The sequence below is a fragment of the Crotalus tigris genome, unplaced genomic scaffold, assembly GCF_016545835.1.
Source record: "Crotalus tigris isolate CLP2741 ecotype Arizona unplaced genomic scaffold, ASM1654583v1 scf7180000024427.8105951120:4207309, whole genome shotgun sequence".
In the NCBI taxonomy this organism is placed as follows: domain Eukaryota; kingdom Metazoa; phylum Chordata; class Lepidosauria; order Squamata; family Viperidae; genus Crotalus; species Crotalus tigris.
Genome location: NW_024100595.1, coordinates 1189156 through 1215912, shown reverse-complemented (window position 1 = coordinate 1215912; position 26757 = coordinate 1189156). Strand labels below are relative to the sequence as shown.

The 26757-nt window shown below is 42.7% G+C and overlaps 2 protein-coding genes across 3 annotated transcripts; both read left to right on the top strand.

The window, feature by feature from the left end:
* On the top strand, positions 1-12259 carry ALDOA (aldolase, fructose-bisphosphate A). 2 transcript variants are annotated; one of them, XM_039330310.1, is made up of 9 exons: positions 1-155; positions 6217-6342; positions 6500-6711; positions 7707-7761; positions 7899-8059; positions 9742-9825; positions 9991-10165; positions 10657-10856; positions 11818-12259. In XM_039330310.1, exons 2-9 carry the CDS (start codon positions 6231-6233, stop codon positions 11911-11913), a joined length of 1095 nt encoding a protein of 364 aa, XP_039186244.1. In that variant the 5' UTR covers positions 1-155; positions 6217-6230; the 3' UTR covers positions 11914-12259. The 2 variants fall into 2 exon arrangements, with proteins under 2 accessions (XP_039186244.1, XP_039186245.1); XM_039330311.1 differs by lacking the exon at positions 1-155 and adding an exon at positions 5096-5119.
* An 8072-nt stretch (positions 12260-20331) lies between these two features.
* On the top strand, positions 20332-26688 carry PPP4C (protein phosphatase 4 catalytic subunit). Its single transcript, XM_039330363.1, has 9 exons — positions 20332-20450; positions 22321-22428; positions 22536-22587; positions 22694-22744; positions 22861-22962; positions 23102-23275; positions 23627-23753; positions 24737-24926; positions 25082-26688. The coding sequence occupies exons 2-9, from the start codon at positions 22331-22333 to the stop codon at positions 25209-25211; spliced, it is 924 nt and encodes a 307-aa protein (XP_039186297.1). The 5' UTR covers positions 20332-20450; positions 22321-22330; the 3' UTR covers positions 25212-26688.
* Positions 26689-26757: the final 69 nt, after the last annotated feature.

Sequence of the window (26757 nt, the reverse complement as noted above, 5' to 3'; positions counted from 1 at the left end):
GACAAAAGGTCAGGGGTTGAGGAGAAGGTTAGCCCGGCCCCGCCCAGTGACTGCTCCCTCTTTTTATAGCCCTCCTCCAGTCTTTGCCTCTTGCCAGTCAGCAAGTGCCCTCCGGAGCAGCCAGTGTCTCGCCAGAGCCCCCTGCTGTACCCACGGTATGGGGGGGGGCAAAAGATTGGGGGGAGGGAGATTTCACATGATAGTTTTAGAGGAGAGCAAGGTTGGTGAGAGCAGAGACTGTCAAGAGAGAAATCAGCTTTGCCTCGGCATTTTTCTCCATAGGAATGAGCCGGGGGATGGGGAGAGATGGGGGTAGGTTGCAATCGGGGTCCTGGGGAGGGTGTTAAATCACAATGGCTGTGCTGGAAAAATAGTGTCATTGAATAGGTTAGCTGCAGATTCACCGTGCAGGTTAAGTTTTCCCAGCTCAAAACTATCCATCTCATATTTTGATTATCTTTTTTTAACAGGACCCTAAAATGGAGGTGTTTTTTTCCTGTTATTTTTTAACAGGCATAGCTCCCTCTCTTCTAGGCCATTCATCCATCCTTCCCTTCAGGGATTTTAGTACTTTTGCATTCCTGTGTTTCTGTATGTGTATGTGCTGTCTATTTGAGAAGATTTAAGTTCCAGTCCTGTTTGGAATCGTGTTTCTCTGCTCTGACTGGGCCCAGAAGTTTATTGTTAGTGTCTCACACCATGCATAAGACAGCTGTTTCTTTCTCTGACTAGTATGACTTGCAAAAAGTACAAGTTACTGGTTGCTGGTTTGAGGAAGTGCTGCTCACACCATTTCCTGCTCTGCAGACCATAAATGTTTGGGTCTCAGTGTTTTCTCTACATTCTTGTGAGGTATCTAATCTTTTTGTCTGTAAATGTGTCACTTGCAACCTAAGTCAACAAATTTATATCTATGCTGCTATTTTGCACTTTCTCTTTTTTCCTTGCTCCTAAGCATCTTTCATCCTTTTGCCTGGATGGTAGGAGGTTTCCATGTGTAATAATTTATATTGCTCCTTGTAGAGTATCTGTAACTTGTTTGCAAAAAAATATATGGCTGAATATACACCATTGGAATATATAAAAATAATTGATTTCACACTCTAAGTATGTCCATACCTCAGTCCAACCCATTAAATGCAATGGATATTTTCATTTTTTTTTAAATCTGCCCATGGCTTTCTATCCTGCATTAAAATCCATTAATATTCCAGACTAAATATATTTTTATATCACTTGTGAAAACGATTCATAAAAATGTGAGAAAGGCTGTCTACATTTTTGGCTTATTAATTAAACCATTGGTTTGTTAGATCTTTATGTTATGTTAAAGACTCTGTAGTAGTACCTTATAAATGATCTATGTTGCTTTTATTGGCTTTACTGAGGCTGAAAATCAGGAGTAGTTTTGAATAACTTTCATAGGTAGCTCCTTTCTTCAGTTATCCTTGAGTCCCTGTCACAATCTTGGAATAAAACTCTGTATTATAGTTTATTGCAAGACTATCTTACAGAAACTCAAAAACTTTATTGTGTTACATATTACATGTGTCTGAGTCTATTTCATCCAAATGATAAAACTGCTTTGATTTCATGAACTGCTTTTGATTACATGTTCTTACCAGCCTCCAGAGAAACTCTTTTTAAGCTGAAGATGAATGCATTGAATTGAAAATTTATCTATTACCCCCATCCACAATGTGCTCACTCTGAAGCTCCCCCCTCTTTATTGAAGCACTGGGGAACTCAGCTGTTCACACTCTTGCTTAAGCCAAGCTATGAAAGGAACTTTGGGGACTGGAAACGTGAGTCAAGTTATTAGGTTTCATAAATCCTGATACCTATTGTGGGTTGGTCTAACTCAGAGGTTCTCAACCTGTGGGTCGGGACCCCATTTGGGGTCGAACGACCATTTCACGGAGGTTGCCAAACAATGCAGTCCGCCATTTTCTTTTCCCCTTTTCCTTAGCTGTGCTACTCCCTTTTATTCTATTGGCTTTTGAAAGCCAATAGAATAGACTCTCTTGAATAGAGTCTAATTCTATTGGCTTTCAAAAGCCAATAGGAATTATCCAGGCTGTCTCTGCCCTGCTGAGCCCGCCAAAAGTCCCATTCTGCAAACGATGCTGCACCAGTTGAATAGTCCTCGACTTACAACCGGTTGGGGGGTCGCGGCATTAAAAAGGTTGAGAACCACTGGTCTAACTGCTGGCCTCTCCATCTTGTATCTACAATATTACATGTCTGATCTACAGAAATCCCTAAAACGAATAAGAATAATTGCATGCAATATAATTATCTTTCAGATTTAAAGCCAGAGATGTCACTGTAGGGCAAAGCATCCCTGGAGCAGTTGTCTCCAAGAGTTGCATCTGTTCTTCAAAAATTATCCTTTAGTTTTGACAGGGCTATAGAAAGGACCATAAGTGGCAGGGGGGGGGAAGGAGGGGGCTCCCCACTCTGTCGCTTGCTTGCTATCTGAGATCCAGCATAGAGCCTGTGACTCAGCAGTTACCGTAACCATCCCAAAAGAAGCCCTGTGGATTCAGCCTGGCTTAGGCTATCATTAAAGGTTTTAGGCAGGCTTAGGAAATTCAGGCAAAACTAGTGAGATGCTGATATACTGAGAGCAGAGGGACCTGGCCACCTGTCTCCTGTCATAAATCAAACAGTGCTGCCTCTCTCCCCTTGGAGGCAAATATTTCTCAACCTTAGCAATTTTCAGCAGTGTCTCAATCTGAAAGCTGCTAAGGTTGAGAAACACTGGCTTAGGCACTGGGGCATCAGATAACTCACTAGGAGTGCTGCTTCCCACCTTGGCAAATGCCTCTTTACATTACCTTATCTTCCATTTGTTGTTTCCCTTAACAACTGAATTCATTCCAGAAGAATAGGCAGCACTCTGTTACAAGACTATTCAACAGTTGTTCCTTGATATTAATATTCTGCCTGGAAACTTCTAGGGGTATCTGCATTTATGTATGATCCTTACTCAGTAATTAGTAATTCTACTGAATGTTTCACCGTGAATTTCCAGTAAACAAACTAGGAAGATGCATTAGAGTCACGAGTGTGATTGTGTCTATGTCATTAAGAAATGGATTGCAATTAAGACTTCTTTAGGTACAACCAAAATCTCCCTCCCCAACACACCTGGCTCCTAAAATTTCAAATAAGTTTGTTTTTGCTTTTGAGTAAGCAGAAAGTGTTTTGCCACTCGGTCTATTTCTTCAACCAATAAACATAGGTTTTGTGAAAAAACTGATTTGGATTAAGATACTGTACAAACTCAGTTCCTTTTTAAAATATCATTTAAAGCTCAGTAGATTAGATTGGTTGTGTTAAACTGTCATGGACTATGGTCATAGAATTGTAATCATGTTTTGTGGAATTAACATATTGTCTTCATACCACATACTAATAATTAACTACAGGAGTTGAGTTGGTGTAACCCAGGAAACCAGTTCATTGTGTTGTATGAACACAGTATCTCTACTTCTTCACTTGCCAGCCCTAGGTTCTTGGAATCAACACTGCTAGACTGGCACAGGACAATGCCACTTAAGCTTATCTTATTAAAAAAAAGCCTAATTCTATGGTCTCCAACTGCTGAGCCACTGACTCCTAGCACTAAAGCAGTGTTTCTCAAACTTGTTAAGTTTAAGACAGGTGGATTTCAACTCCCAGAATTCCCCAGCCAAAAAAATTCCTGTTAAGAATCCCTCCATCTGATCTTTCCCCTATCTATAATGTTGATCCTGAAGATAAAAACAAGCATGCAGGACTAGGCCAAAGGCTTGTCTAACACAGCATCTACTTCCATTGTGTTTCTTCCATATCAGAGGAAGGTTAACAAACAGGACTGAGAGCAGTCATCTCCCACCCATCTTCCCTAGCCATTGCCGCCAAAGAATCTACACTGGCAGCCTTTGCTATGTTTTGTGTCAGGAAGTTCCCCTACTTAGGGGCTCTTTGGAACAACTAGTGCAGGGGTAGGCAACCTTGGCTCTTTTATGACTTGTGGACTTCAACTCCCAGAATTCCTGAGCCAGCATGGCTCAGCTTGGAAACCTCTCCCTGTCCCCTCAGCATGGCTGGCTCAGAAATTCTGGGAGTTGAAGTCCACAAAGTCATAAAAGAGCCAAGGTTGCCTACCTCTGACCTAGTGTTTCCAGATGAGCGACCCCAACCGAAGTGCATCAGCTTGCAAGGCTTGGGCAGATGTGGCAGGCATCCAAAGTCCTGGGATTTTTCCACCCGGCCTCTTTTCTTCATGCTCCTGCTTCCCTCTTATCACATCCATGGCATTTTGCTATCTTTCAGTCCATATATGCCCAGAGCATTCTTTTTGGTAGCTGAGATCCAGCTCTCATGGGCCCAGGGTGGGGTAGGGCGAGATCCATAAATAGTAGGGTGTCCTTCAGGAAAGGACAGAAGAGATGAAGGAGGAGTGATCAGGTTTCCCCTTGAAAGGTCAGTACTGAAACTGAAGTTGGAGAGGATATTAAGGAGAAAGGGGGGGGGGAACCCTATGGAGTCACCCATTTGATGTAACTTCAGCAGTTGGGTTTGATTCCTTCATGATCTTTAACTGCCCTTCAATTATCAGACAGGGTAACTGAAGAGAGGATTGTTGTATCTTTTCAGTGCCGTTACTGTGTATGGAGATTCTAACCCAGGCTTCCCTTGCCTTTAAATTGCCATTGGAATATCACATTTTATTGTGTAATTTTACTGCTTAGACTATCCATTTTTTTTAAAAAAATTTTTTTTTGCACAATCACGGCCAAGCCATGCGAATTATACCGTCCTTTTCCCGGGCGCGACTCAGCAGAGCCTTCCACCCACGTTATGCTTCGTTTCCTTGTGTGTGTGTGTCTTTTAAATACTTTATCGTGATGCGAAGAAAGAACTCGGGCCCTTTAAGTCTCTTCCCTCCCCCCAACCCTAATGAGTCAACTTCTCACCCTTTTCCGCCCAAGTTACGTGACGTTCGATTTTGGAACGGTGGGGCTCTGCGTTCGATTGGAGCTCCTCACTCGGGCGCCCTCGCTGTCTGTAGCTGCTGCTGCTGTTTCCCCGCGCAAACGCTTTAGTACTTTTCTGAAGGAGGAGAGCGGTGAGCCATCTTGATTTGAAAGTGGGGGAGGGGAACAGTGAGCATTGCTACAAGGTTGGGGAGACAGTTCTAATTTATCTACCTGTTTCATTTTTTAAAAAATATATATATATATATGCAAGACTCTTGTTTTGGAGAGGTAATATTTGCTGAACGGAGGGAAAAGAAACCACTTGGGGAGGGGGAGCAGGAGATGAAGTCACGTGGCAAAGTTTAATCTGTTAACTGTTGCGCCGGAGAATTCAGGGATGTGGGGTTTTGCCTTTCTTCTTCCTTCCAGTGTAATCCCCACTCTTAAAAGTTCCGGTTTTGCGCCCCAAACTCGTTTTCTAAGTTAATGCTTTTTTCCTTTTTTTTTTTTAAATCTATAGTAGTTTGCAGAACGAAAGATATGAGACTAGGTGAAAGAGAGGCTTTACCAGAACATTGGGGGTTAGGAAAGCTGAAAATGAGAATAAAAGATTTCCTTGTCCTTGAAATGTCCTTGGCTGGGTTCATTTGTTCCCTTTACAGGAACACTGGATGTTTAGGGGCCTCCTTTTAACCTGAACGGAAATCCTCTAATCTCTATGGTAACATATTCTCTGTCTCTGCAGAAACATCGGGTGGTTCATCAGGGATAGATGTGTGGTTGTGTTGCAGTGGGAAGGAACAAGGAGACCTGGTTTGTAAATGGCCAGTCATGTAAACCATCACAGTAGTTGGAAATCGTGGCTCAGGATGAATATATTCTTAGCTTTCTTTCCCTAATTAGGAAACCCTTCAGATGTTTCACACTGGGATTGTTATCCTGGGCTTCTGCTGGCTAACAATGATAGGGTTGCATTCCAGCCTACCTGTAACGTCTCAGAATTGGGAAGGACAAGATTAAGGCTCCCCTGAGCATGATCTAGTGCAGGAATTGATAAAGCACAGAAAATCTTTGTTTCCCCTCCCTCCCCCCCAATGTATTTTGTGTCATGATTTTGGGCTTAAAATTGTTGTTATTGCTATGCTTTTGGGAATTCAGAAGAGCACGTGGATCCCCCTGCTGATCCATCCTCTCAGTCAAAGGATCTTCCATTGCCAAGCCATTAACACTTCCTGGCCTTCTCTAGTTTAGTCATCCAAGATGCCTCACCAATACCCAGCCTTGACTCCAGAGCAGAAGAAAGAGCTGTCAGAAAATGCTCTCCGCATTGTGGCAGCCGGCAAAGGCATCCTAGCAGCTGATGAGTCTACTGGTAAGAGCCAAAGAGGCACATTGAGAGGCGTTGGGCTGGGGTTGGCGAGGCAGTGGGAAAAAAATAGATGTGGGGGGGAAGACAGGCCTTTAAAAGGCCTGCAGGTCTCGAATTGAGCACTTGATACAAATTTCTGCTTTGTCTTTTTGCCTCTCAGGCAGCATTGCCAAACGCCTGCAGTCCATTGGCACCGAAAACACAGAAGAAAACCGCCGTTTTTATAGGCAACTGCTCTTCACCGCAGATGCCCGCGTCAACCCTTGCATCGGTGGTGTGATCCTCTTCCATGAGACCATGTACCAAAAAGCTGATGATGGGAATCTCTTCACAAAGGTCATTAAGGACAAAGGTGCCCTGGTTGGCATCAAGGTAAGCATCTCATGGGTTTTAATTAGGGGGGTTGCCAAACCCAAAACTGTGGGAATGGAATGGTGGGAACAAATCTGAACAGAATGCAAGGAACGGAACATTTGATTTCACCCATTCATGCCACTGGATTGAATAAAGTGGGTTTATAACATATCTATATATTGTCTCTGAAGAAGCATTCTATGTAGGAAGACAGGATATGCCATGTCCGCAGCGATTTGCACCTTTTATGATTAACTGTACTGAACATAATTCTTTTTTCCAGTTTAATGAACAGGAAGCTTTTTGGATACTAAACACTGGAATCTCTTTAATGTGCTTAATGGGGGGGGGGGACCAACAAGGGAGTAGAGAAATGGTGGCTACAAAGTTCTGCTACTGAAACAGATTGACAACCATATCAAAATATTCAGAGTGGTGCCTTTATAATTTTTTCATTTGGATTGGCTATTGTTTCCTATTCCTATATTCAATTAATTTGATAGATTAGAATTTCAAGGGCTGGTGTATTTTCCGAAAGTTAAGCAAACACTGTTGTCTTTAAGTGAACCAGTGGTCTTCTATTGGCATGGTTTTGCCGAAAACCGGAAGTAACTAAAATGGGTTTCAGGACTGGAGGACACTGCAAACAGCTGTAAATATGGCCATAAATGTGTCCAGCTGGTGCTAAGCACCCTAAATTTGGTCATATAACGGCAGAACTTCAAATCTGGGGTCGTAAGCCCCAAAGTACATCTGTCATAAATTTGAACGGTCACTAAGTCACAAGTTGTAAGTTGAGGATTACGTATATGAGGAGAAGTACCAGGACCTTAGTCTCCCAGAGCTCTGGTAGAGGACCCAAGACTGAGAAAGACACAGACCACTGATAGGGATGAAAAGGGAATGTTTATATTTTTGCCCTAATCACTATTGGAAACTAGGGGTGTATTGATGAGAATGGAGCGATCAGTCATTGGTTTGACAGATATTCCTCCTTTCTTCCCTCTGTGCAGGTGGACAAAGGTGTTGTGCCTCTTGCCGGGACTAATGGAGAGACCACCACCCAGGGTGAGCAAATATGTGTGAGCAGATTATGAGAGGTGGCCGACATTATGGATTATAAACCTGGATTCATGTAGCAATGAAAGGTTCAGGTTGAGGCATTCAAAGAAGTTTATTCTTATAATCTCTTCCTAACTTTGTAGGTCTGGATGGCTTGTCTGAACGCTGTGCCCAGTACAAGAAGGATGGTGCTGACTTTGCCAAGTGGCGCTGTGTCTTGAAGATCACTCCCACCACCCCTTCCTACCTGGCCATCATTGAGAATGCCAATGTGCTTGCTCGTTATGCCAGCATCTGCCAGCAGGTGGGTGCACAACGACATTAGGCTGTCGTTGGATAGTAATAATAAAACAATTGGAAGGGACCTTGCTCAGGCAGGAAACCCTACACCATTTCAGACAAATTGAGTGTTCAGTCTCTTCTTAAAAACTTCCAGTGTTGGAGCATTCACAGCTTCTGGAGACAGGTTGTTCCACTAATTAATTGTTCTGTCAGAAAATTTCTCCTTAGTTCTAGGTTGCTTCTCTCCTTGATTAGTTTCCATCCGTTGCTTCTTGACCTGCCTTTAGGTGCTTTGGAAAATAGCTTGATTCCCTCTTCTTTATTGCAGCCCCTGAGATATTGGAATAATGCTATCATGTCCCCCCTCATCCTTCTCTTCATAAAACTAGATATACCCAATTCCAGCAACCGTTCCTTATGTGTTTTAGCCTCCAGTCCCCTAATCATCTTTGTTGCTCTTCTCTGTACTCTTTCTAGAGTCTCAACATCTTTTTTACATCGTGGTGACCAAAACTGGATGCCATATTCCAAGTGTGGCTTTACCAAGGCATTGTAAAGTGGTTATTAACACTTCACATGTTCTTGATTCTATCCCTCTGTTGATGCAGCCTAGCGTGTGTTGGCTTTTTTGGCCCCCTTTTTTTTGCCTCAGTGATGATCGATGTAGCCACTGATATTTAATGGACAGAATGCATCATAATGGAGCAAATGCAATTCATGGAACAGAGCCAAAGTTTGATCTCTCCTTAAAAATTCTTAGCTGGCTGGGTTGAGAGACAAGCAGAGCTCCTTAATGTCGTCATTCAGCTGCCAAGTGTGTCTCAAGAGGACGGTGTTGAAATCGCTGTTTTGTGGTCTCCTATCAACAGAAATAGTTCTGGGCAGTTTTGCAAGGACCTTTTTCAATGTCCTTATTTTTCCCGTGGCTGGAGTTAGATACTTGATTGTAAATTTTCCCAGGGGAAAGGAAAAAGGTTGTTTTCTCCTGAAAATAGTGGTTGTTTATGGCAGGGGTTAAAATCTGTAAAAACCCACATTTTAGATTTCTCTAAAAATCGCCATTTATAATTTTAATATGAAGAAGAAAAAAGGGAACCCACAAGGAATAATCATATTAGCTTTACTTCTTAAATTTATATTCTACCTTTTTACTTGGGCAAGAGCTAAGGGAGCTAAGAAAGTGAAAAACCTAATTTGAAAATCAGTGTATAATTAAAAGCAAGGTAGTCCTCAACTTATCACCATAGTAGTCTGCTCCACGGTTGTAACTTGTAGTTGTAAAACAGATTGATCACCTAATTTTATGGCCTTTTTTGCAATGGTTTAAAAAGCTGGTGATTTTCTAAGTAACGGGATGGGGGATGGGCAAACAAGTTTCTGAAGAGCAATGTGGCTGGGGCCTCTCCAACAGAGGGGACACAAAGGAACAGCATGAAGTTCTTAATGACCAATGGATTTGTGTGAACAAGAGGAACATATTTCAGGCAGGGAAGCCCTCAGCCACATTGGATTAATACCAGCACCTTAAAAGGTGCTTAGGAGGCATCTGGCAAGTGGTGTATTGCTGCACACTGCTCCAAAGTTGAATACAGTCTGTGACCTGAAAAGGGGCTGCACTGGTTTCTGAAATGGGATTTTAAAAAAAATGCATTATCAATTTGGGGTTCTAATCATTATAATGCCTCTCCTTTCCCTGAACTGCAGAATGGAATTGTTCCTATTGTGGAACCAGAAATCCTTCCTGATGGTGACCATGACCTCAAACGCTGCCAGTATGTGACAGAGAAGGTGAGGATGGGTTAGGGGGCTCCTCCACAGACCTCAGTGGGTACAGGTGGAAAAGCCTTTTGCATGCCTTGTAACTGGAAAAGGAGGCTCCTAATGCAAATGAGAATTCTTTTGACAATAGAAATCTTACCAATTATTTCTTGCCTTGATTCACTCTCTGGACAGGTTCTGGCTGCTGTGTACAAGGCCTTAAGTGACCATCATGTCTACCTGGAGGGGACCCTGCTCAAACCAAACATGGTGACACCCGGCCATGCCTGTACTACCAAATACGCGCCTGAGGAAATTGCATTTGCCACCGTGACTGCCCTGCGCCGCACCGTCCCTCCAGCAGTGCCTGGTAAGAAAAATCAAGCTTCTAACACCCCACTTTTCTGCCTGCTTCTAATCCCAAAGTGGGTCATGCAGACACATGCACAGCCATAGAGGATTACCTGTGTGCATTTGGGCTTCTTCAGTTATTTGAGTCTGTGGGAACTGGAACTTTGGGAAATATAGATCCTACACATCCAGTTGGGGAAAACTGACCTGTGATATTATTGATATTTATATCATGTTTGCTATTGGAGTCATATAGAATCCCCCCCCCTTGAGGACTCCCCCATTTTGTAAGTGTAGACAAGGTGCACCCCCACCTATATAACTGGAACCATTTTCTTGAAGGATCAGGGTAGATAGAAAGAATGCAGGAATCCTTGAATTTCTCTCCTGGATTTCTCAATGTTGAATTTCCCCATAAAAACACTTCCTCCTTCTTAAAGCTATTTTCCATAGACCTTAAATCCATGTTTAGTTTTGTCTGGCCTACTTACGTTCTTCCTGTGGTCACAGGCATCACTTTCCTGTCTGGAGGTCAGAGTGAGGAAGAGGCTTCCATCAATTTGAATGCCATCAATAAGTGCCCTCTGCACAAGCCATGGGCTTTGACTTTCTCTTATGGCCGTGCCCTCCAAGCTTCGGCCCTCAAGGCCTGGAGTGGCAAGAAAGAAAACTTGAAGAACGCCCAGGAGGAATACGTCAAGCGTGCTTTGGTATGTTACATCTAGCAGGGTTTAGCAAGGGGTTATAATTGTGGAAAAGTACATGTGTAATCCATGAAAGAGTTTAAAAAGCCAGTTTCCCCAAAAGTTAAGCATATAAAGTTTTAGATATACTTTTTAATTAAGGTGAGGCAAGAAGATTAAGTGAAAAAACAGAATGGTGAAGCAACTTGAGTGGGAATGATTTGTGATGTTGCATTTCACAAGAGTCTACCTGGTGGAATGCAGCATTGCAGGCAAACTCTGCTCACAGCCTGGAGTTCGATCCTGGCTCTTGGGGGGGGGCAATTTGCAAATAATGCTGTAAAGCATTATGGGGCAGATAAGTCTGAGTGCTATTTCTATATCATGCTGGTGGGTCACACTTACCCAGGACCCTTTTGGGGGAAAGAGATTGAAAATGGGAGGTCTTGGATGAGGCTGTCGGCAGGCCCAGAGGATGGGAGAGAGGCTTTTGGAGGAATTGGTGGAGGCGGCAGCATTCTCCAGAGGCGAAAAGGAGCGAGGCCTCTTTAAGGAAAAGGTGGAAGAGACAACATCAGAAAAAGGAAAGGAGGCGAGGTTGTCTTGCGCTCCCTAGAGACTAAAATGGAAGATCTGTAACTGAGCTGGCTACAAACAAGTATATTGGAGGTGGTGACCCTTTGAGAGCTGTATGCAACAAAATTTCATTTTGATGTATGCCGATTGGTGTACTTTCAAAGTGACAATAAAGTTGTTATTATTATTGTATTTGCCAGCAATTCTGCCACAAAAGAAGTCTTGTGGGAAAGAGATTCCTTGCAATTCTTTGTCTCCTTCAACAAGAGAAAGGACTTTGATAGCTCCCCTCAGTTTCTGCTGTGGCTGTCCCTGAGCGCAATAAGGCAGGGAAAGCGAAGTGATGTGCTATTTCTGCTTTTGACTTGGGACAGGTCCTATTCTTCTCACTGTGACTTTTCCCCCCTTACAGGCCAACAGCCTTGCCTGCCAAGGTAAATATGTTTCATCTGGCCAAACCGGAGCAGCTGCCAGCGAGTCTCTCTTCATTTCCAACCACGCTTATTAAAAATCAGAGGCTTGGTTACATTGTCTGCTCTCTTGTTGCTATATTGTGCCTGGGCTACTGTGATGTCTGCTGACTGTTTTCCCCCCCGTCCCCCTCCTCCCCTCACCCTCACCTGTCCCTTTTGCCAGCTTCCCTCGTAAGAGAAAGGTGTAAATCTTTGTCTTGCTGTGAAAAACCTAGAAGTTCTGACTTACTCCCTTCTCTCACACATCCCCATCTTTGTATGTGAAATCCAGCTTCTTCTGGTGAACGACACTCCTGGTCTGCGGCCAAAACATCAAAATGTCTCCGGAGCAGGGACATCTGACTCGCAGACCTCTTGAAATAAAAATCTATTTAAACATTGCAAGTGCCTCTTTTTCTTGTCCCTCGGCAGAACCTGAGCAAAGTGATTGCTTTTTCCAGTTAACAACAACAACAAAAATACTCCTGCCATTAGGTGGAAGGACAATTTAGAACCATTTGATTAATGACAATTTGAAATTACAATGGTACCGAAAAAAGTGAGTTGCAACCTGTCCTCACACATGCAACCTGTCATGGTAGCCCCACAGTCACATAGTCACATGATCAAAATTTGAGTGCTCGGCAACTGGCATGTATTTACCAGGTTGCGGCATCTGTGTGTGTCTGTGTGTGTGTGACACACATGATTTCCATTTCTGACCTTCCCAGCTTTCTTCCAGCACACAGTCAATAGGGGAAGCTAGATTCGCTTAACAACTGCATGATTCGGTTAACAATGCAGTGATTCATTTAACAGCCATAGCAAAAAGGGTCATAAAATTGGATGCGACTTAACAAGGGAAATTCTGGTCCAAATTGTAGTTATTTCTCTATCCCCCCCCCCGTGAATTTCATTTCAGCTTTTGAAACAGCCTCTTGTTTTGAGTTCCAAGGCACAAGACATTCTGTAGCTATTACCATCCATTTCATTACTCCAGTGTATCCCCTTATGTCCTTGTGGGATGGTGCTGCCAGAGCGAGTGATGGGAAGTGCTGCAGGCACAGGGTAGCATGGAAACCTGCTTCAGTGATTAGTCATTCTGGCCATCTGCTTCAGGCTTAATAAATCAAGGCACCCTGAATTTAGACTTCTCAGAATCGGGGCTGGAAGGGACCTTGTGAGTCTTCTAAAAGCAGGAGTCCTTATCCCAGAAAAATGGATGTTTAATCTTTTCCTGAAAATCTCCAGCAATGGAGCACCCACAACTGGAGGCAAGCTGTTCATTGATTAATTGTTCTATCAGGAAATTCCTCACTTTTCAACCAGCAACCTGGGAATTTATAGTCCTAGCATTAAAATTAGGGGAAGGCTAATCCTAAATTCTGCCAGAGAAGAGTCCCCTTTAGCTCTGGTAAATCAGTAGTTCATCTAACTCAGGGGTAGGCAACCCTGGGCTCTTTTATGACTGGTGGACTTCAACTCCCAGAATTCCTGAGCCAGCCGTGCTGAGGGGAAAGGGAGAGGTTTCCATGCTAAGCCATGCTGGCTCAGGAATTCTGGGAGTTGAAGTCCACAAGTCATAAAAGAGCCAAGGTTGCCTGCCCCTGGTCTAGCCCCTAGGTGTTTTTTTTCTTTTCCGTTATGTGAAAGTTTCAAAGAGATGTTTTGGTATTAACAATTCTAACATTCAAAGCAGTTCTCGGAGGCGATTCAAATACAGTTATAGGAGAACACCTATTTTTGTAGATTAAAGTGGAAGGAATTGACATTCTTTTAAATCTATTTTCTTCTGCTCTAGCAAAAACCCAATTGAACAGAAAGGCAAGGCAATTTCTTCAAATTTCATTTTTGCTATTTTTTTTTTTTTCTTTACAAATGGGAAGATTGCTCTGGTCCTTGTGAGATCACGCTGCTGCTCCTGGTTTGCAGTACTTTCCCCTGGCTTCCTTTCATTTTGCCTGGGAAACAAGAATTCTGACCTCGATCTCATCATTTCCTGTTCAGATGGAGCCAGACAGCATTCTGACAAAAAAAGGGTGGGGCAGACAGAGATCAGAACTTCGGTTTTTAAATCTGATGATAAGACATAGCAAGGACATTAAAGAACTTAATGAGGTTTTTTTTAATTGAGAAAAACATCTACATTTCATTCAACTGACCAGTTGGAGCCTGTTTGGAGGATGCTCTGTCTCTAAAGTAGCTATTTAGATTTTTTTTGACCCCTTGGAAATGTCCACGATTGAAAACATAGTAGTTTCAAGCCTATCACAAAATCTCTGGGAAGCACACCGATGATCATTATGCTCTAGAAACAGCTTAAAACAATCCTTGTATTAGCCTGATAAATACATAACAACAAGAACTCCATAAAAGCCAATTCAGAATATAGAATACCAGAAGGGAACTTAATATATAATTACTTTTCCTGTTCTACAAAAAGGAATGACTGTAGGTTTGTTAAGATGGAGGTACCAAATGCAGTAAGGATTGTGTGCTATACAACAACTCCAGTTTGGAATTATAAGTAGGCAGAAGCTATTTTTTCCCCCTCTTACGTTCAATCTGTCCAATTCTCTGAGACTGCCTAGACAAGTCCCTGTGCAGTTTTCTTAGCATGGTTTTTCAGAAATGGTTTGCCATTGCCTCCTTCCTAGGGCTGAGAGACTATGACTGACCCACAGTTATTCAGGTGGCTTTGTACGTAAGGTTGTACTAGAACTCAAAGTCTCCTAATTTCCCAGTCTGGTGCCTTAATCACTACACCATAGCTCTCTCTAGGAGTGATAGAAAAGACCTTTAAAAAAGTCTATCTACCCCTGATCTCTTTTAAACTACACAAACTGGGCACAGGATTGAATTAGGCTAGTCTAAAGAAAAGAAGACATAGGGGAGACATGATAACAGTATTCCAGTATTTGAGGAGCTACCACAAAGAAGAGGGAGTCAAATTATTCTCCAAAGTACCAGAGGGCAGGACAAGAAACAATAGTTGGAACCTAATCAAAGAGAGAAGCAACCTGGAAATAAGTAGAAACTTCCTAACAGTGAGGACAATAAACCAGTGGAACAGCTTGCCTCCAGAAATCGTGGGCGCTCCATCACTGGAGGGTTTTAAGAAGAGATTGGACAGCCACTTATCTGAAATGGTATAGGCTCTCCTGTTTGAACGGGGCTGGACTAGAAGACCTCCAAGGTCCCTTCCAGCTCTATTCTATTCCAGGCAAACATTGGGCAGTCAGCAACCCTTTATTTCTGAAGAGGTGGCAATTTCTGTGTTGAAGTAGTAATCTGACTATAACTTCCTGTTATACTTGGGCAGACTTTCCATTCCTGTTCATACTCTGGATCATGCTAGTTAATACAAGCACAGTTTAATATTTCAAAGCAGAAATGTGACTGGAAGAGCTGAAGCATAATCTGTTGTCCACTTGTTTTCAATAATTAGTCCTCCACTTAGGGCCACATTGGGTTGGGCCAGGAATCTTGGTTATTGAGTGAAGTGATCGTTAAGCGAGATACCATGTGACCGCTTTGCTCAACGCCCAGAATCTGTTGCAGACATTAAGCCAAGTGCCAGGGAGAGGACATCGGCCTCACACCACACCAAGAAAGTTCTTTAGACGCTCTCCCTGTCCCATCAGGGAGAGTGATGGCATTTGCTAGCATTTTCATCAGATCTGAGGTCATTTTCATCAGATTTGGAGGTCGGTTCCTCCAGCATGAGAGATTTCTTCTCCCTGCATAGAAGGGAGAAATCCCACAGTGTGCTAAGGGAAATGGATGTTCAAATCCAGCAACCTTCTCTGTCAGCTTCCCCAATGACTTTTCTGGGGAAGCCAGCAGGAAGATTGAAAATGGAGAGTGCAACATTTTTACAACATTTCACCTACAATGGGCGGAAGTGCTTTATGGGCCTTAAACCACCCATTCAGAGGCTGTTAGTTAGTTAAACTTATAGCATATGTGGGTAAGAGAGGGAAAGCAATTTGATACAGGTACTCCTCGACTTATGACCACAACTGAGCCCAAAGCTTCCATTGCTAAGCGAGACAGTGAATTTTACCCCATTTTACAACCTTTCTTGCCACAATTTAAATGAATCACTGCAGTTAAATTAGTAATGCGACTGTTAAGTGAATCTGGCTTCCCCATTGATTTTGCTTGTCAAAAGGTTGCAAAAAGTGATCACATGACTCTGGGACACTGCAACCATTATAAATATGAGACAGTTGCCAAGCGTCTGAATTCTGATTACATGACCCTGGGGGATGCTGCAATGGTCGTAAGTGTGAAAAACAGTCATAAGTCATTTTTTTCAGTGCTGTTGTAACTTTGAACAGTCACTAAATGAATTTTTGTAAGTCAAGGATCACCTATATACTAAAGTAAATGCTTAATAGTCAACACAACAACTCAGAATTTACATAGGGAAGGGGGGGATAAATTGAAGAGTTGTATTAGTGGAATAGCACTGTGATCAGTTTGGTAGCCATGTGTCAAGATATGCTAGTTATTTAAGCACAATGATAAGTAACAAATGAGAATATCAATATTTATTATAAACCGCTACAATGGCAATATGATTTACTGTTCCTGTTCTCCAGTTGGGACTGGAGTAAGTCTACAAGAATCAATTTCTTACCTGAGACTACAGATGAAATTCAAAAATCTCTTATAACCTTTTAGATTGGCAGATTGGATATAGGAATGTGTTAATTACACCAGAGAGGATCTGACCTATCTTCAACTATATCAGTGTTTCTCAACCTTGACAATTTTAAGGCATGTGGACTTCAACTCCCAGAATTCCACAGCCAGCATTGCTGGCTGTGGAATTCTGGGAGTTGAAGTCCACATGCCTTACAATTGTCAAGGTTGAGAAACACTGAACTGTATCAATGGATTCCTTCTCCGGCAGTTGAGAAACAATTAGCTATGTGAATATGATTGATAATGAGCTATCACTGTTCTGTAGTGTTTAGGGAATTAATCTTGGAGAATTGCTGCCCCACTCTTCAGTTAAAAAAATAATCATAACTAATGTTTACAAATAAGCCCAATGGAAAAAACCCACATCCATGAATTTTTAATAGAATAGCCAAAAGTATAAATCATACCAGTGTGTTGAATTGCAATCTTCCTGGTCCCATACCAAGATTTTGAAAGAAATTGTATACAGAACTGAAACATAAAAATGTTCTTACTCACTTAGAAATCATTTGCACGATGGAAGCTCTGCACTAGGAAAGAAGTTTTTTTACTTCTCAAAACATGGAAAGTAAGTAGGATGCTAGTTTCTATTCAGCTTGGAAATCACCACTAGGAAAAAGATGCTAGCAAATTTCTGTGAATTCAGTCAGAATAAAAAGTAGCTGTACACTGTAAATTAGTTCGTGTTCAAAAAAAAAAAAAAAAAAGAAGAGGAACACTTAATTCAGTAATGCAATGTAGTACTGCTGACCTACGGTTGTTTTTCATTTTTCTGTATTTTACATGCAAATTTCTGTTTTGCATTTTTCTCCTCCATAAGACCCTTTATTGCATTTCTATGCCCACTCACACCCATAAAAATGAGAACATGAAACAGAAATTATTACAAGTCCAGCATGTCAGATGCACCAATGCGTATATTGCCAATTGTTTTGAAGACTCATTCCTCTTAGTTGATAGATGATTTTTCATCTGCAATTTCCATTGCAGTTTTGATGCAGCAGCAGATGGGGGCCTGTTTGATTAATGTTGTTAGTAACTAGGAAATTTCTTGATTAATGTTACTATAGATTGAGATGTCTTTGAAGTTGTAAAGCAAATTCCCCATGAGGAATGTAGAATCTGATAAGAACTGGTTCAAACTTGCCAAAGACAAGGATTCTCTTCTATTGGTACAATGACTTAAATTTTAGTTACTTGCAAGCTCATTATACTGTGAGAATCCTACCTTCTGAATATGAAGGTGAACATTAACAAGATCCTATCAGTATTAAGAATATTATGGGGTGATATGGAATATTACATGCAATATACTAAAGTTACTGAGCAAGCATGCAACAGAGATGTGTCAAATGATGTTATCTAATGAAAGAACTAATTCCAAACACAATGTGTTTAAACTGAATAGAAAGTAATTTTTTACGTTTCTAAGCTGCTCCTCTCTGCTCTTGGCTGAGGCACCTTTCCTTACTTGTGTACTGTACTTAAAGAGATTTTAATCTACCTTTCCAGCTTAGGTTCTGTTTGTGCAAGGCACATTGAGTGAATGGATCTGTCGGATGTATATAGCTAACAGTTTCATGATGTATTGGGCTGCAACTTCCATAATTCTCAGTCATTCTGAGCCAATTTTGAGAATTAATATCTCAACTGTGTAAAGTTCACTCTGGTAGGGAAATTTCTCTTCTTCAGCTAAATCTCAATAGGAAAAGTCTTTTGAAATCACTAGCTCCCTCCCCTCCAAACCTTTAGTCATATTTTCAAACAATCTTATGAATGTCCTTACAACGTACTGCTCCTCCCTATTTTCTGGCCAATAGAGTAGCATTAATAAGAGTTCTAGTCCGTGTCTTCACCCTTCCTTACCATGGTCTCACAATATAAAAATACAGTTCAATTGTAAAAGTCTGCTGAAATGAGAGGCCTACAGTCGTTCTGATTTCTGCAGGAATGAGAAAGAGGCCAAAGGATGGTAGAGGTGCTGAATACCAGACTCACAGCTTCAGAGTGGATCCAACAAGATGAGCCTAGCACTATTTCAAGTATTAAACCATTTCTGTTTAAATAAATTAAACTTTAAATAAAGACAGCCAATCAAGAAACAGTGAGCGCTAGTTCCACCTTAGGAATGAAAAAAATCACCTAGGTGACTGGGCCAATCACATTTTCTCAACCCTACCTACCTCACAGGGTTGTTGTTGTGGGTAAAATAGGAGGAAGGAAGATTAGGTATGTTTACTGCCTTATTTATAAAAATAATAAAGGTGGGATAAAAATCTAATAATAAATAAAATGTAGTTGTAGTATCTTTATCCAGTCTTGATCAGCCTCTAATACAGAGGTTCTCAACCTTTTTAATGCTGCGACCCCCAACCAGTCATAAGTCGAAGCCTACCCAACCGATCGTAAGTCGAGGACTTTCCCTGCTCGGGAACGCCGCGCATGCGTGGTGCCGCCCTCTGCGCCGGCCGAGGCATAGCTGGCAAGCGGCAGAGACGGCGCAGGCTGACCACTGGCTGGGCCACCAGTTGGCCCAGCCCAAGGGAGGTAAGGCACCCGCCGGGCCCCATGCACGCCAGCAACCCTCCCTGCGCCCTCTTTTACTTACATTTTTAGTAGTTGCTCAGCAGGGAGGGGTGGAAACTTCCAGACAGCTCCCCTTCGTTGCAGACAACTTGCAGTACCGTTTGCAGAATGGGACTTTTGGCGGGCTCAGCAGGGCAGAGACAGCCTGGACAATTCCTATTGGCTTTTGAAAGCCAATAGAATTAGACTCTATTCAAGAGAGTCTATTCTATTGGCTTTCAAAAGCCAATAGAATAAAAGGGAGTAGCATAGCTAAGGAAAAGGGGGGAAAAATGGCAGACTGCATTGTTTGGTGACCCCTGTGAAATGTTCGTTCGACCCCAAATGGGTCCCGACCCACAGGTTGAGAACCACTGCTCTAATAAAAGTTGTGAGATATATACACACAGCACATGCGGCACACTGTCATATTGAGACTATGCCAATCTCCTCCACCTTGTTAAAAATATAAAATTGTGTTTCTCTTCAGTAATAATGAGTATCAGGGCTATCATACATGGCCTACAAAACTCCAGATGAACCCCAGAAAAGCAACAAAACACTAACTTTTATACGGGGTGACCTCTGGGTGGCAGCAATGGACTAATTTTCTGTATTGCCTTCTTGCCATCGCCTAGTGGTCCTCTGGAGTTTTGCAGACCGAAAATGCTTGGCCGTCTATGATCATCAAACATTCTTTTCCAAGTAAGCGATGTAATAGATTGGAATCAAAGAAACATTTCCATACTGTTGCCAAGAAATTACATGAATTTTATCAACGAGAAGTCAAACTCAACTGGAAGACATTTTGACTTTGCCCTGAGCGATATAATATCTCGCCGGATGATACGAGGAAGTTGGGGGAAAGGGAAGAGGAACGGGAAGTGCACAACAGAAAAAGTATCCGGAAGTTTTTTTATAGTACACATACCATTTAAAAAAAGTGTACTTAAAAACTCTTCGCGATGGTGTTTCTTCCATTTCCTCATTTCCGGCACTGTGTCCCCCTCCTTTTACAATCCTTCGTGGAAAATCTTCTTTTCCATGTTACCTTACAATATTAAGCCGCTACCTATAAATAAATATACGCATATACGTGCACACACGTGCAACTCAAGTGAGTCTCCACCGCTTTAAAGAGCCAAGGTCGCTCCGCCTCCCCACTTGCGTCTAAGGAAGGAAGCGGAAGTGACGTCCTGGGCTTAGTAGTTAGTGGAGGGCCGGAAAGAGGGAGGGTTAAGGCTCGGGCCCGGGAGCCGGAGGGAGCCGCAGAGCAGCTGCTACTGTCTCCGCCGTAGCTGCCCGGACCCTCCAGGTACGCGGTGGGTTTTTATCGTGCGCATGCGCGAGGAGCCCTCTTCTCTGACTCCCTTTGACCCTCGTGACGGGGCCCCCGGGGGAAAGTTGGTTACCATAGAGACAGGAGTTCGGTGGGGGAGCGGGAGTGCCGGGGAGGGAGGAGGGAAGGGGGGGCGCTGCCGGTGAAGCGATGCCTAGTTGGGGAAGCTGTGGGGCGCCGGGGCTGGCGCGCTCCAGCGCGGTTGTCATGTCGAAGAGGGGCGAGCTTCCCCACGAGCGCGAGGAGAGGGCAGAGTTTGCCAGCTCGGGTGAGGAGCGCGGCGGACTCTCCACGATTGTTGCGGGACTCATGGGAGGGAGGTCGGTTTCATTGCATAGAGGCAGGGCGACGGCAGGGAGGTTTCTCTGATGGGTGTCGCCTCGGGAAGTTAGAGGAGGGGATGTATATTGGGAGGGGGCTTGCTATGGTAATGGAGGGAGGGGTCCTTCCTTATGCTACTTCCTCTCCTCCCCCCCGTATTCTGTTAAAATTCGTGTGAAGCAACAGCCTGGCCCATGGGGGTGGGAAGAGTGGGTTGAGGTTCCTTCTGACGCCTTGGGGTTGACTGATCTGCCAGCTTCACAGGGGGTCTGGGGCGAGTCTTAATATATCACACCCGCATTTACTTTCTCTTTTCTTCCCCCCTCCCCCCTTGATAAGGCACCTAAAAGTTCTTGTGACTTTCTCGACAGAGTATTTATGAACGTGTGCAGTGAGATTTGCTTCCTCCTCTCCAATTTCTGCTGCTGTCTTTAAGGATGTTGAATTGTTTAAGAATGATGGCAGTTGTGTATTCCAACTCATCTTGAGAGCAACTGGGCTTAGGAAGGCTGTGAACTGAAGGGAGGTGGATAAAGCAGGATTGCACAAAGGACAAAAGGAACAAGTGGTGCCGTTTGCAGGAACCTGTTGAATATTCTATGAGCTGTTTTTACTTTAGTACAGTAATTTGTATCCCAGAAACTGCTTACCTTGGCTCTACAAGGTGTATTTCCATTTTTTTTACCAGTAGTGTAGCTTTTCTGTAGTCCATTGGGAAGATTTGAAGAAATCGTCTTGCATTTTATCACTTATTTACATGGGCTACCTGAGTGGTTTGGTTGTAGTGTGAAAGTATTTGCCTAGCTATACTTCAACACAATTTCATTCTGCCTGTCTTGGTGTTTCTTTTTTTGTTAGTTTTCAAAGATGAGACTGTAGATGAAAAGATACCCATAACTGGGATTTTCCTATAGTTTATTAGGGGTTGTTTTAGGGATGGGGAATTTCTTTAGCTTCTTCTTTGCTTTCATCAATATTACAATTTTAAGAATATACATGTAGTCCTTGACTTAACAACCTTTCATTTTCCAAGTTACACCAGCATTGAAAAAAGTGACTTTTGACAGTTTTTCACACAACTGTAGCAGCAGCCCTCTGTGGTCACATGATCAAATTCAGACATTTGGTAATTGGCATGTATTTATGACAGTTGCAGTAATCCCAGGATCACGTGATCACCTTTTGTGACCTTCTAGCAAGCAAAGTCAATAGGGAAGCCAGATTCACTTTACAACCGTGTCATTAATTTTAACAACTGCAGTGATTCATTTAACAACTGTGGCAAGAAATATCGTAAAATGGGGCAAAACTTAACAATTGTCTCACTTAGCAACAGAAATTTTGGGCTCAGTTGTGATTGTAAGTTGTGGACTACTTGTATTTTTAACATTGCTTAGTTGTGGTTTGCTCTGGTCTGGAATTCTTTTGAAGAAGAATCTGTGTGCTTATAGAAAGTCTGGGTACAACATGTTTATCCATGTGTTTGTGCACACATGTAACTTGACAATATTCCGCGTTTTTACAGGGGGGGAGAGATGGCTGAAATCAGTGACCTTGACCGTCAGATTGAACAACTGCGGCGCTGTGAACTCATCAAGGAGAGTGAGGTCAAAGCCCTCTGTGCAAAGGCCAGGCAAGTGTTTGTAGACTTCTGAGCAGTTGCTGCTTTTATACTACAGCATGCAGCTGATGATGTGAAAGGCAATTCCAGATGACACCACTCTCTTTTCCTTCCAACAGAGAGATCTTGGTGGAAGAAAGTAATGTCCAGAGAGTAGATTCCCCAGTAACAGTGAGTAAGGGTTTGGGGGGAATGTTTCATAATATCTTAGACTGGTGTGGTGACATCAGCAGTCAAGCAAACTTTTATTTTTTTATCCTTGATGCTTTTTTTCCAGGTTTGTGGGGATATCCATGGCCAGTTCTATGACCTTAAAGAGCTATTCAGGGTGAGTACTGAAACCCACTAGTTCCACGCTGCCTTCTGCTGCTTTTTGCTTTCTTTCTGTAGATTCCCTAATTTTATGAGTAACTGTTTCATGTGTTCCATGTCTCCATGCCTCAGGTGGGTGGCGATGTACCTGAGACCAACTATCTTTTCATGGGAGACTTTGTTGACCGAGGCTTCTACAGTGTTGAAACATTCTTGCTGCTGCTGGCACTCAAAGTAAGGAAAGCCCTGATAAGTTAACATTATTATTTTCTTTTTTTATTTAAAAGTCAGTATGTGTTGGCAATGATGCAAGTTTGGCTAATACCTTTTTAAATCTGTAGGCTAAGCTGAATGGGTCCACTCCTTTTTACAGGTCCGTTACCCGGACAGAATCACCCTTATCCGTGGCAATCACGAAAGCAGGCAGATCACCCAGGTATATGGGTTTTATGACGAGTGCTTGAGAAAATATGGCTCTGTCACTGTGTGGCGCTATTGCACTGAGATTTTTGACTACCTCAGCCTCTCTGCCATTATTGATGGCAAGGTGAGTATGCAAGTATAATTCTTGAATCATGATGAATTGTGGATCTGAAGGAGATTAGATTGTGATTTGAAAGACTTACTGTCTGAAAAATAGGGGGGGGGACATTTTACTTGCCAAGAGATGTAATTATGGGCTAATCACTGGTGGCATAGGGCTGATTCATAATGAATGTTTTCTCTTAATTCAAATCCAGCACTTGATTGTTTTTAATCAATTGCATAACTGAATATCAGAGACTGTAAAGGGGTAGTGGGGCACATAGATATTATGTCTCTGGGGTAAGGTGATCAGAGAAAAAAAGTGGAAGGAGGTCCATAATGTATATTGTATAAGTGTGCCTTTTCTGTTCAGATTTTCTGTGTCCATGGTGGCTTATCCCCATCCATCCAGACGCTGGACCAGATCCGAACGATAGATCGCAAACAAGAGGTTCCTCATGATGGCCCCATGTGTGATCTTCTATGGTCTGACCCTGAAGGTACAGCTATGAGTCTTTCTTTTTCTGTTTGTGTGAATAAATAGCTTGATACTAGACACCGTAATGGCTAAAATTGTGTACAGGTTTGGTGGAATCTGATAGGAAATGCACATGCCAAAAGCAGTGTTGAAGAGTATTGTGTTTGTAATTCTGACTCAAAATTATAGTAGAACGAAAAGAGTTAGTGGGTGTTACTACATACCCTGATGGGACTGAAGTAGTTGAAAAGAGACCGTAGCAGATTATATCCCAAGCACATTGTGGTAAAGTTAAAGGTTTCCCCTGCCTAGCCATGTCCAACTCTAGAGCACGTTGCTCATCTCCATTTTTTGACCAAGGGAGCCATTGTTGCTGAAGAGAGTTTCCATGGTCATGTGGCCAGCATGACTATATGCCTAGGTGTACAAAACACTGTTACCTTCCCACCAAAGTAATACCTATTTACTCATATTTGCATGCTTTCAAACTGCTAGGTTGGTAGTAACTGGGGCAGGAATGGGAGCTCACCTCATCACGGGGCGGTCAGTTCTCAAACCCGGGCTGTCAGCTTTCCAGCTGACAATCTCAGCATCTATAACTGCTGAGCCATTGTGCCCCTACCTTGCGGAAGACATATAATAAATCTTGCATGGATTTGCAATCATCAGCAAATCAAATAAATGGTAAAACTCTTTTAAAAAAGTCTTCCACTAAAGATAATCAGATATTTTGTATTTCCATCTCCATTTCCTTTCCACTCCCAGAATTATTTTTTTTAAAAGGGAAAAAGAATAGCCTTGCATGCTGGCTGAGGAATTCTGGGGGTTGAAGTCCACAAATAATAAAAGGGCCAAGTTTGAAGACCTCTGTTCTACAATGTCTCCTTGTCAACTGATTGGATTTCTTCTATTCTAACATCTGCAAGACCAGATGTTTCCTTTTCCTAGCATTAGCCTGCCATTTGGGTTCCTGTGTGTCGATATTCTCTTTGTTTGCTCTTCTAGATACTACAGGCTGGGGGGTCAGTCCTCGAGGTGCTGGCTATTTATTTGGCAGCGATGTGGTAGCGCAGTTCAACGCAGCAAATGACATCGACATGATTTGCCGGGCACATCAGCTGGTCATGGAGGGATACAAATGGCATTTCAACGAGACCGTTCTTACCGTGTGGTCAGCCCCCAACTATTGCTACCGGTGAGAAACTGCCACAGGGTATGCCTGTGAAGAGGAAGAACTGTGGGTTGGGGAGAGGAAGATTGAAATTAGCTGAATGTGTTGTCCAGGGATGTGCAGCATTGATAAAAGCTAAAGCACACAAATTTGACCCCTCTTCTCTCTTCCAACCACAGCTGTGGGAATGTTGCAGCCATCTTGGAACTGGATGAACACCTTCAAAAGGAATTTATCATCTTTGAAGCAGCCCCTCAAGAAACCCGAGGCATCCCATCTAAGAAGCCTGTTGCGGACTACTTCCTGTGAATGCTGCTCCTCCCTCGTCCCCCTTGTGCGGCTTCTGTTTCCTATTCTGGATGGAGTGGTCAGCTTCTCTTTCAGCCTCTGGCAGGGGTTCAGCTCTCTTCTTTCCTTCTCTCCCTTACCTTGGCCCTCGCCCAATAAATTCTCAGTTCTGGACCCCTTAGACTGAATTAGCCATCTTTTCCCAACATTGCTGATTCCTGGGCAATCCCTAGGATTGCCATACTTGGTATATCCCCACCCCACCCCTAAAAAAACACACTTTTTTAAAGGATTTCTACCTGTGGAAAAACCTGGAACTTTGTCAGCTCTTTCCATGAAAAGAAGTATCAGCCCAGGATTGAAGAAAAATTGTAGTTCTTCAAAGCTCTCTAGTTTTGTAGAGAAGTCACTGACCGATTTCTTGAGCAACTGTTGATGGGGCTTTTCTAATGAAGCAACATTGTCCAAGCTGGTGGCTCTCCAAATGTATTGGCCCTAAAACTCCTATCACCCTAGCCAACATGGCCATTCTGAATTAGGTGGTGGGAATTGTAGCATAATCAAATCTGGTGGATACTAATTTAGAGACGGCTGTTTTAGAAGAACTGGAAGTTATTGCTTAGAGAATATACAAAGAACTGGATTCAGAAATAAGGAGAAGCCAGCTTGATCAAAGAATATCTGATCTTGTTAGGGGAGCTAATTATCTGGACTAATTCCTCCCCTCCTGCCAGGTCACTTAGATACTTCCTTTTTTATTCTTTTTCCTTTTGTCAGCTGACCTTGGAACTCTATGGTTTTGGTGCCACTCTGAAAGATTTAAGCAAAGAACAGGAAGTGCTTTAAACTCTGCTGTTTTGGGTTGCTGGAAGACCTGCAGTGCTGAGGGTTTTTGGCACTTCAGTCTGTAATTTGCTTCAATTATGTGGAATAGTTTGAGCTAATATAGGAAGTCCTTCCTTTGTATTCCATCGCTCCTGATTCCCACTCTGCTCCTTAAAAACCATATGGCCAGTGGAAGACAAGACTGTCCCCAGCGTTCTATACCAAAAAATTCTGATCTTGCAAAAAGATTTTTTGTGGTCACTGGAGGATCCAAATGCTCTCTGGAATCCATTGAGCTTTGGCGATGGGGTTATTAAATCTTTTATTGGCAGATCTGGTTCTCTTACTTCTTCTTCTCCCTGACTATGGAGATTGGGACCACATCATGCTAATGAATTTGACCAATGGGCATGTTTTCTCTCTTCTCCCTATGTTCTTGTGCCCTTGTGGGGATGAGGCAGCCACACCTGTAATCCCCAGGCTGACATCTTCCTCTTCCTTTCTTTACCTTTATTCCTGTGAAGGAATGTGCAGTCCAGGTATCTATTTAGAGTTAGAAGGGGGACTTCCTGCCAACTCCCATGATCTGTCTCTTGCTCTAATTTTATTTTGTTTTCATTTTGTTTTTCCTATTTGCAACTTTTGGATAAAAAATAAAATTAAGAAAAAATGAGTTTCTTGTACATTGTGTAATTTGTATTGCCACATCATTTACAAAGGAGTGCTACAGAAATATCTGCAA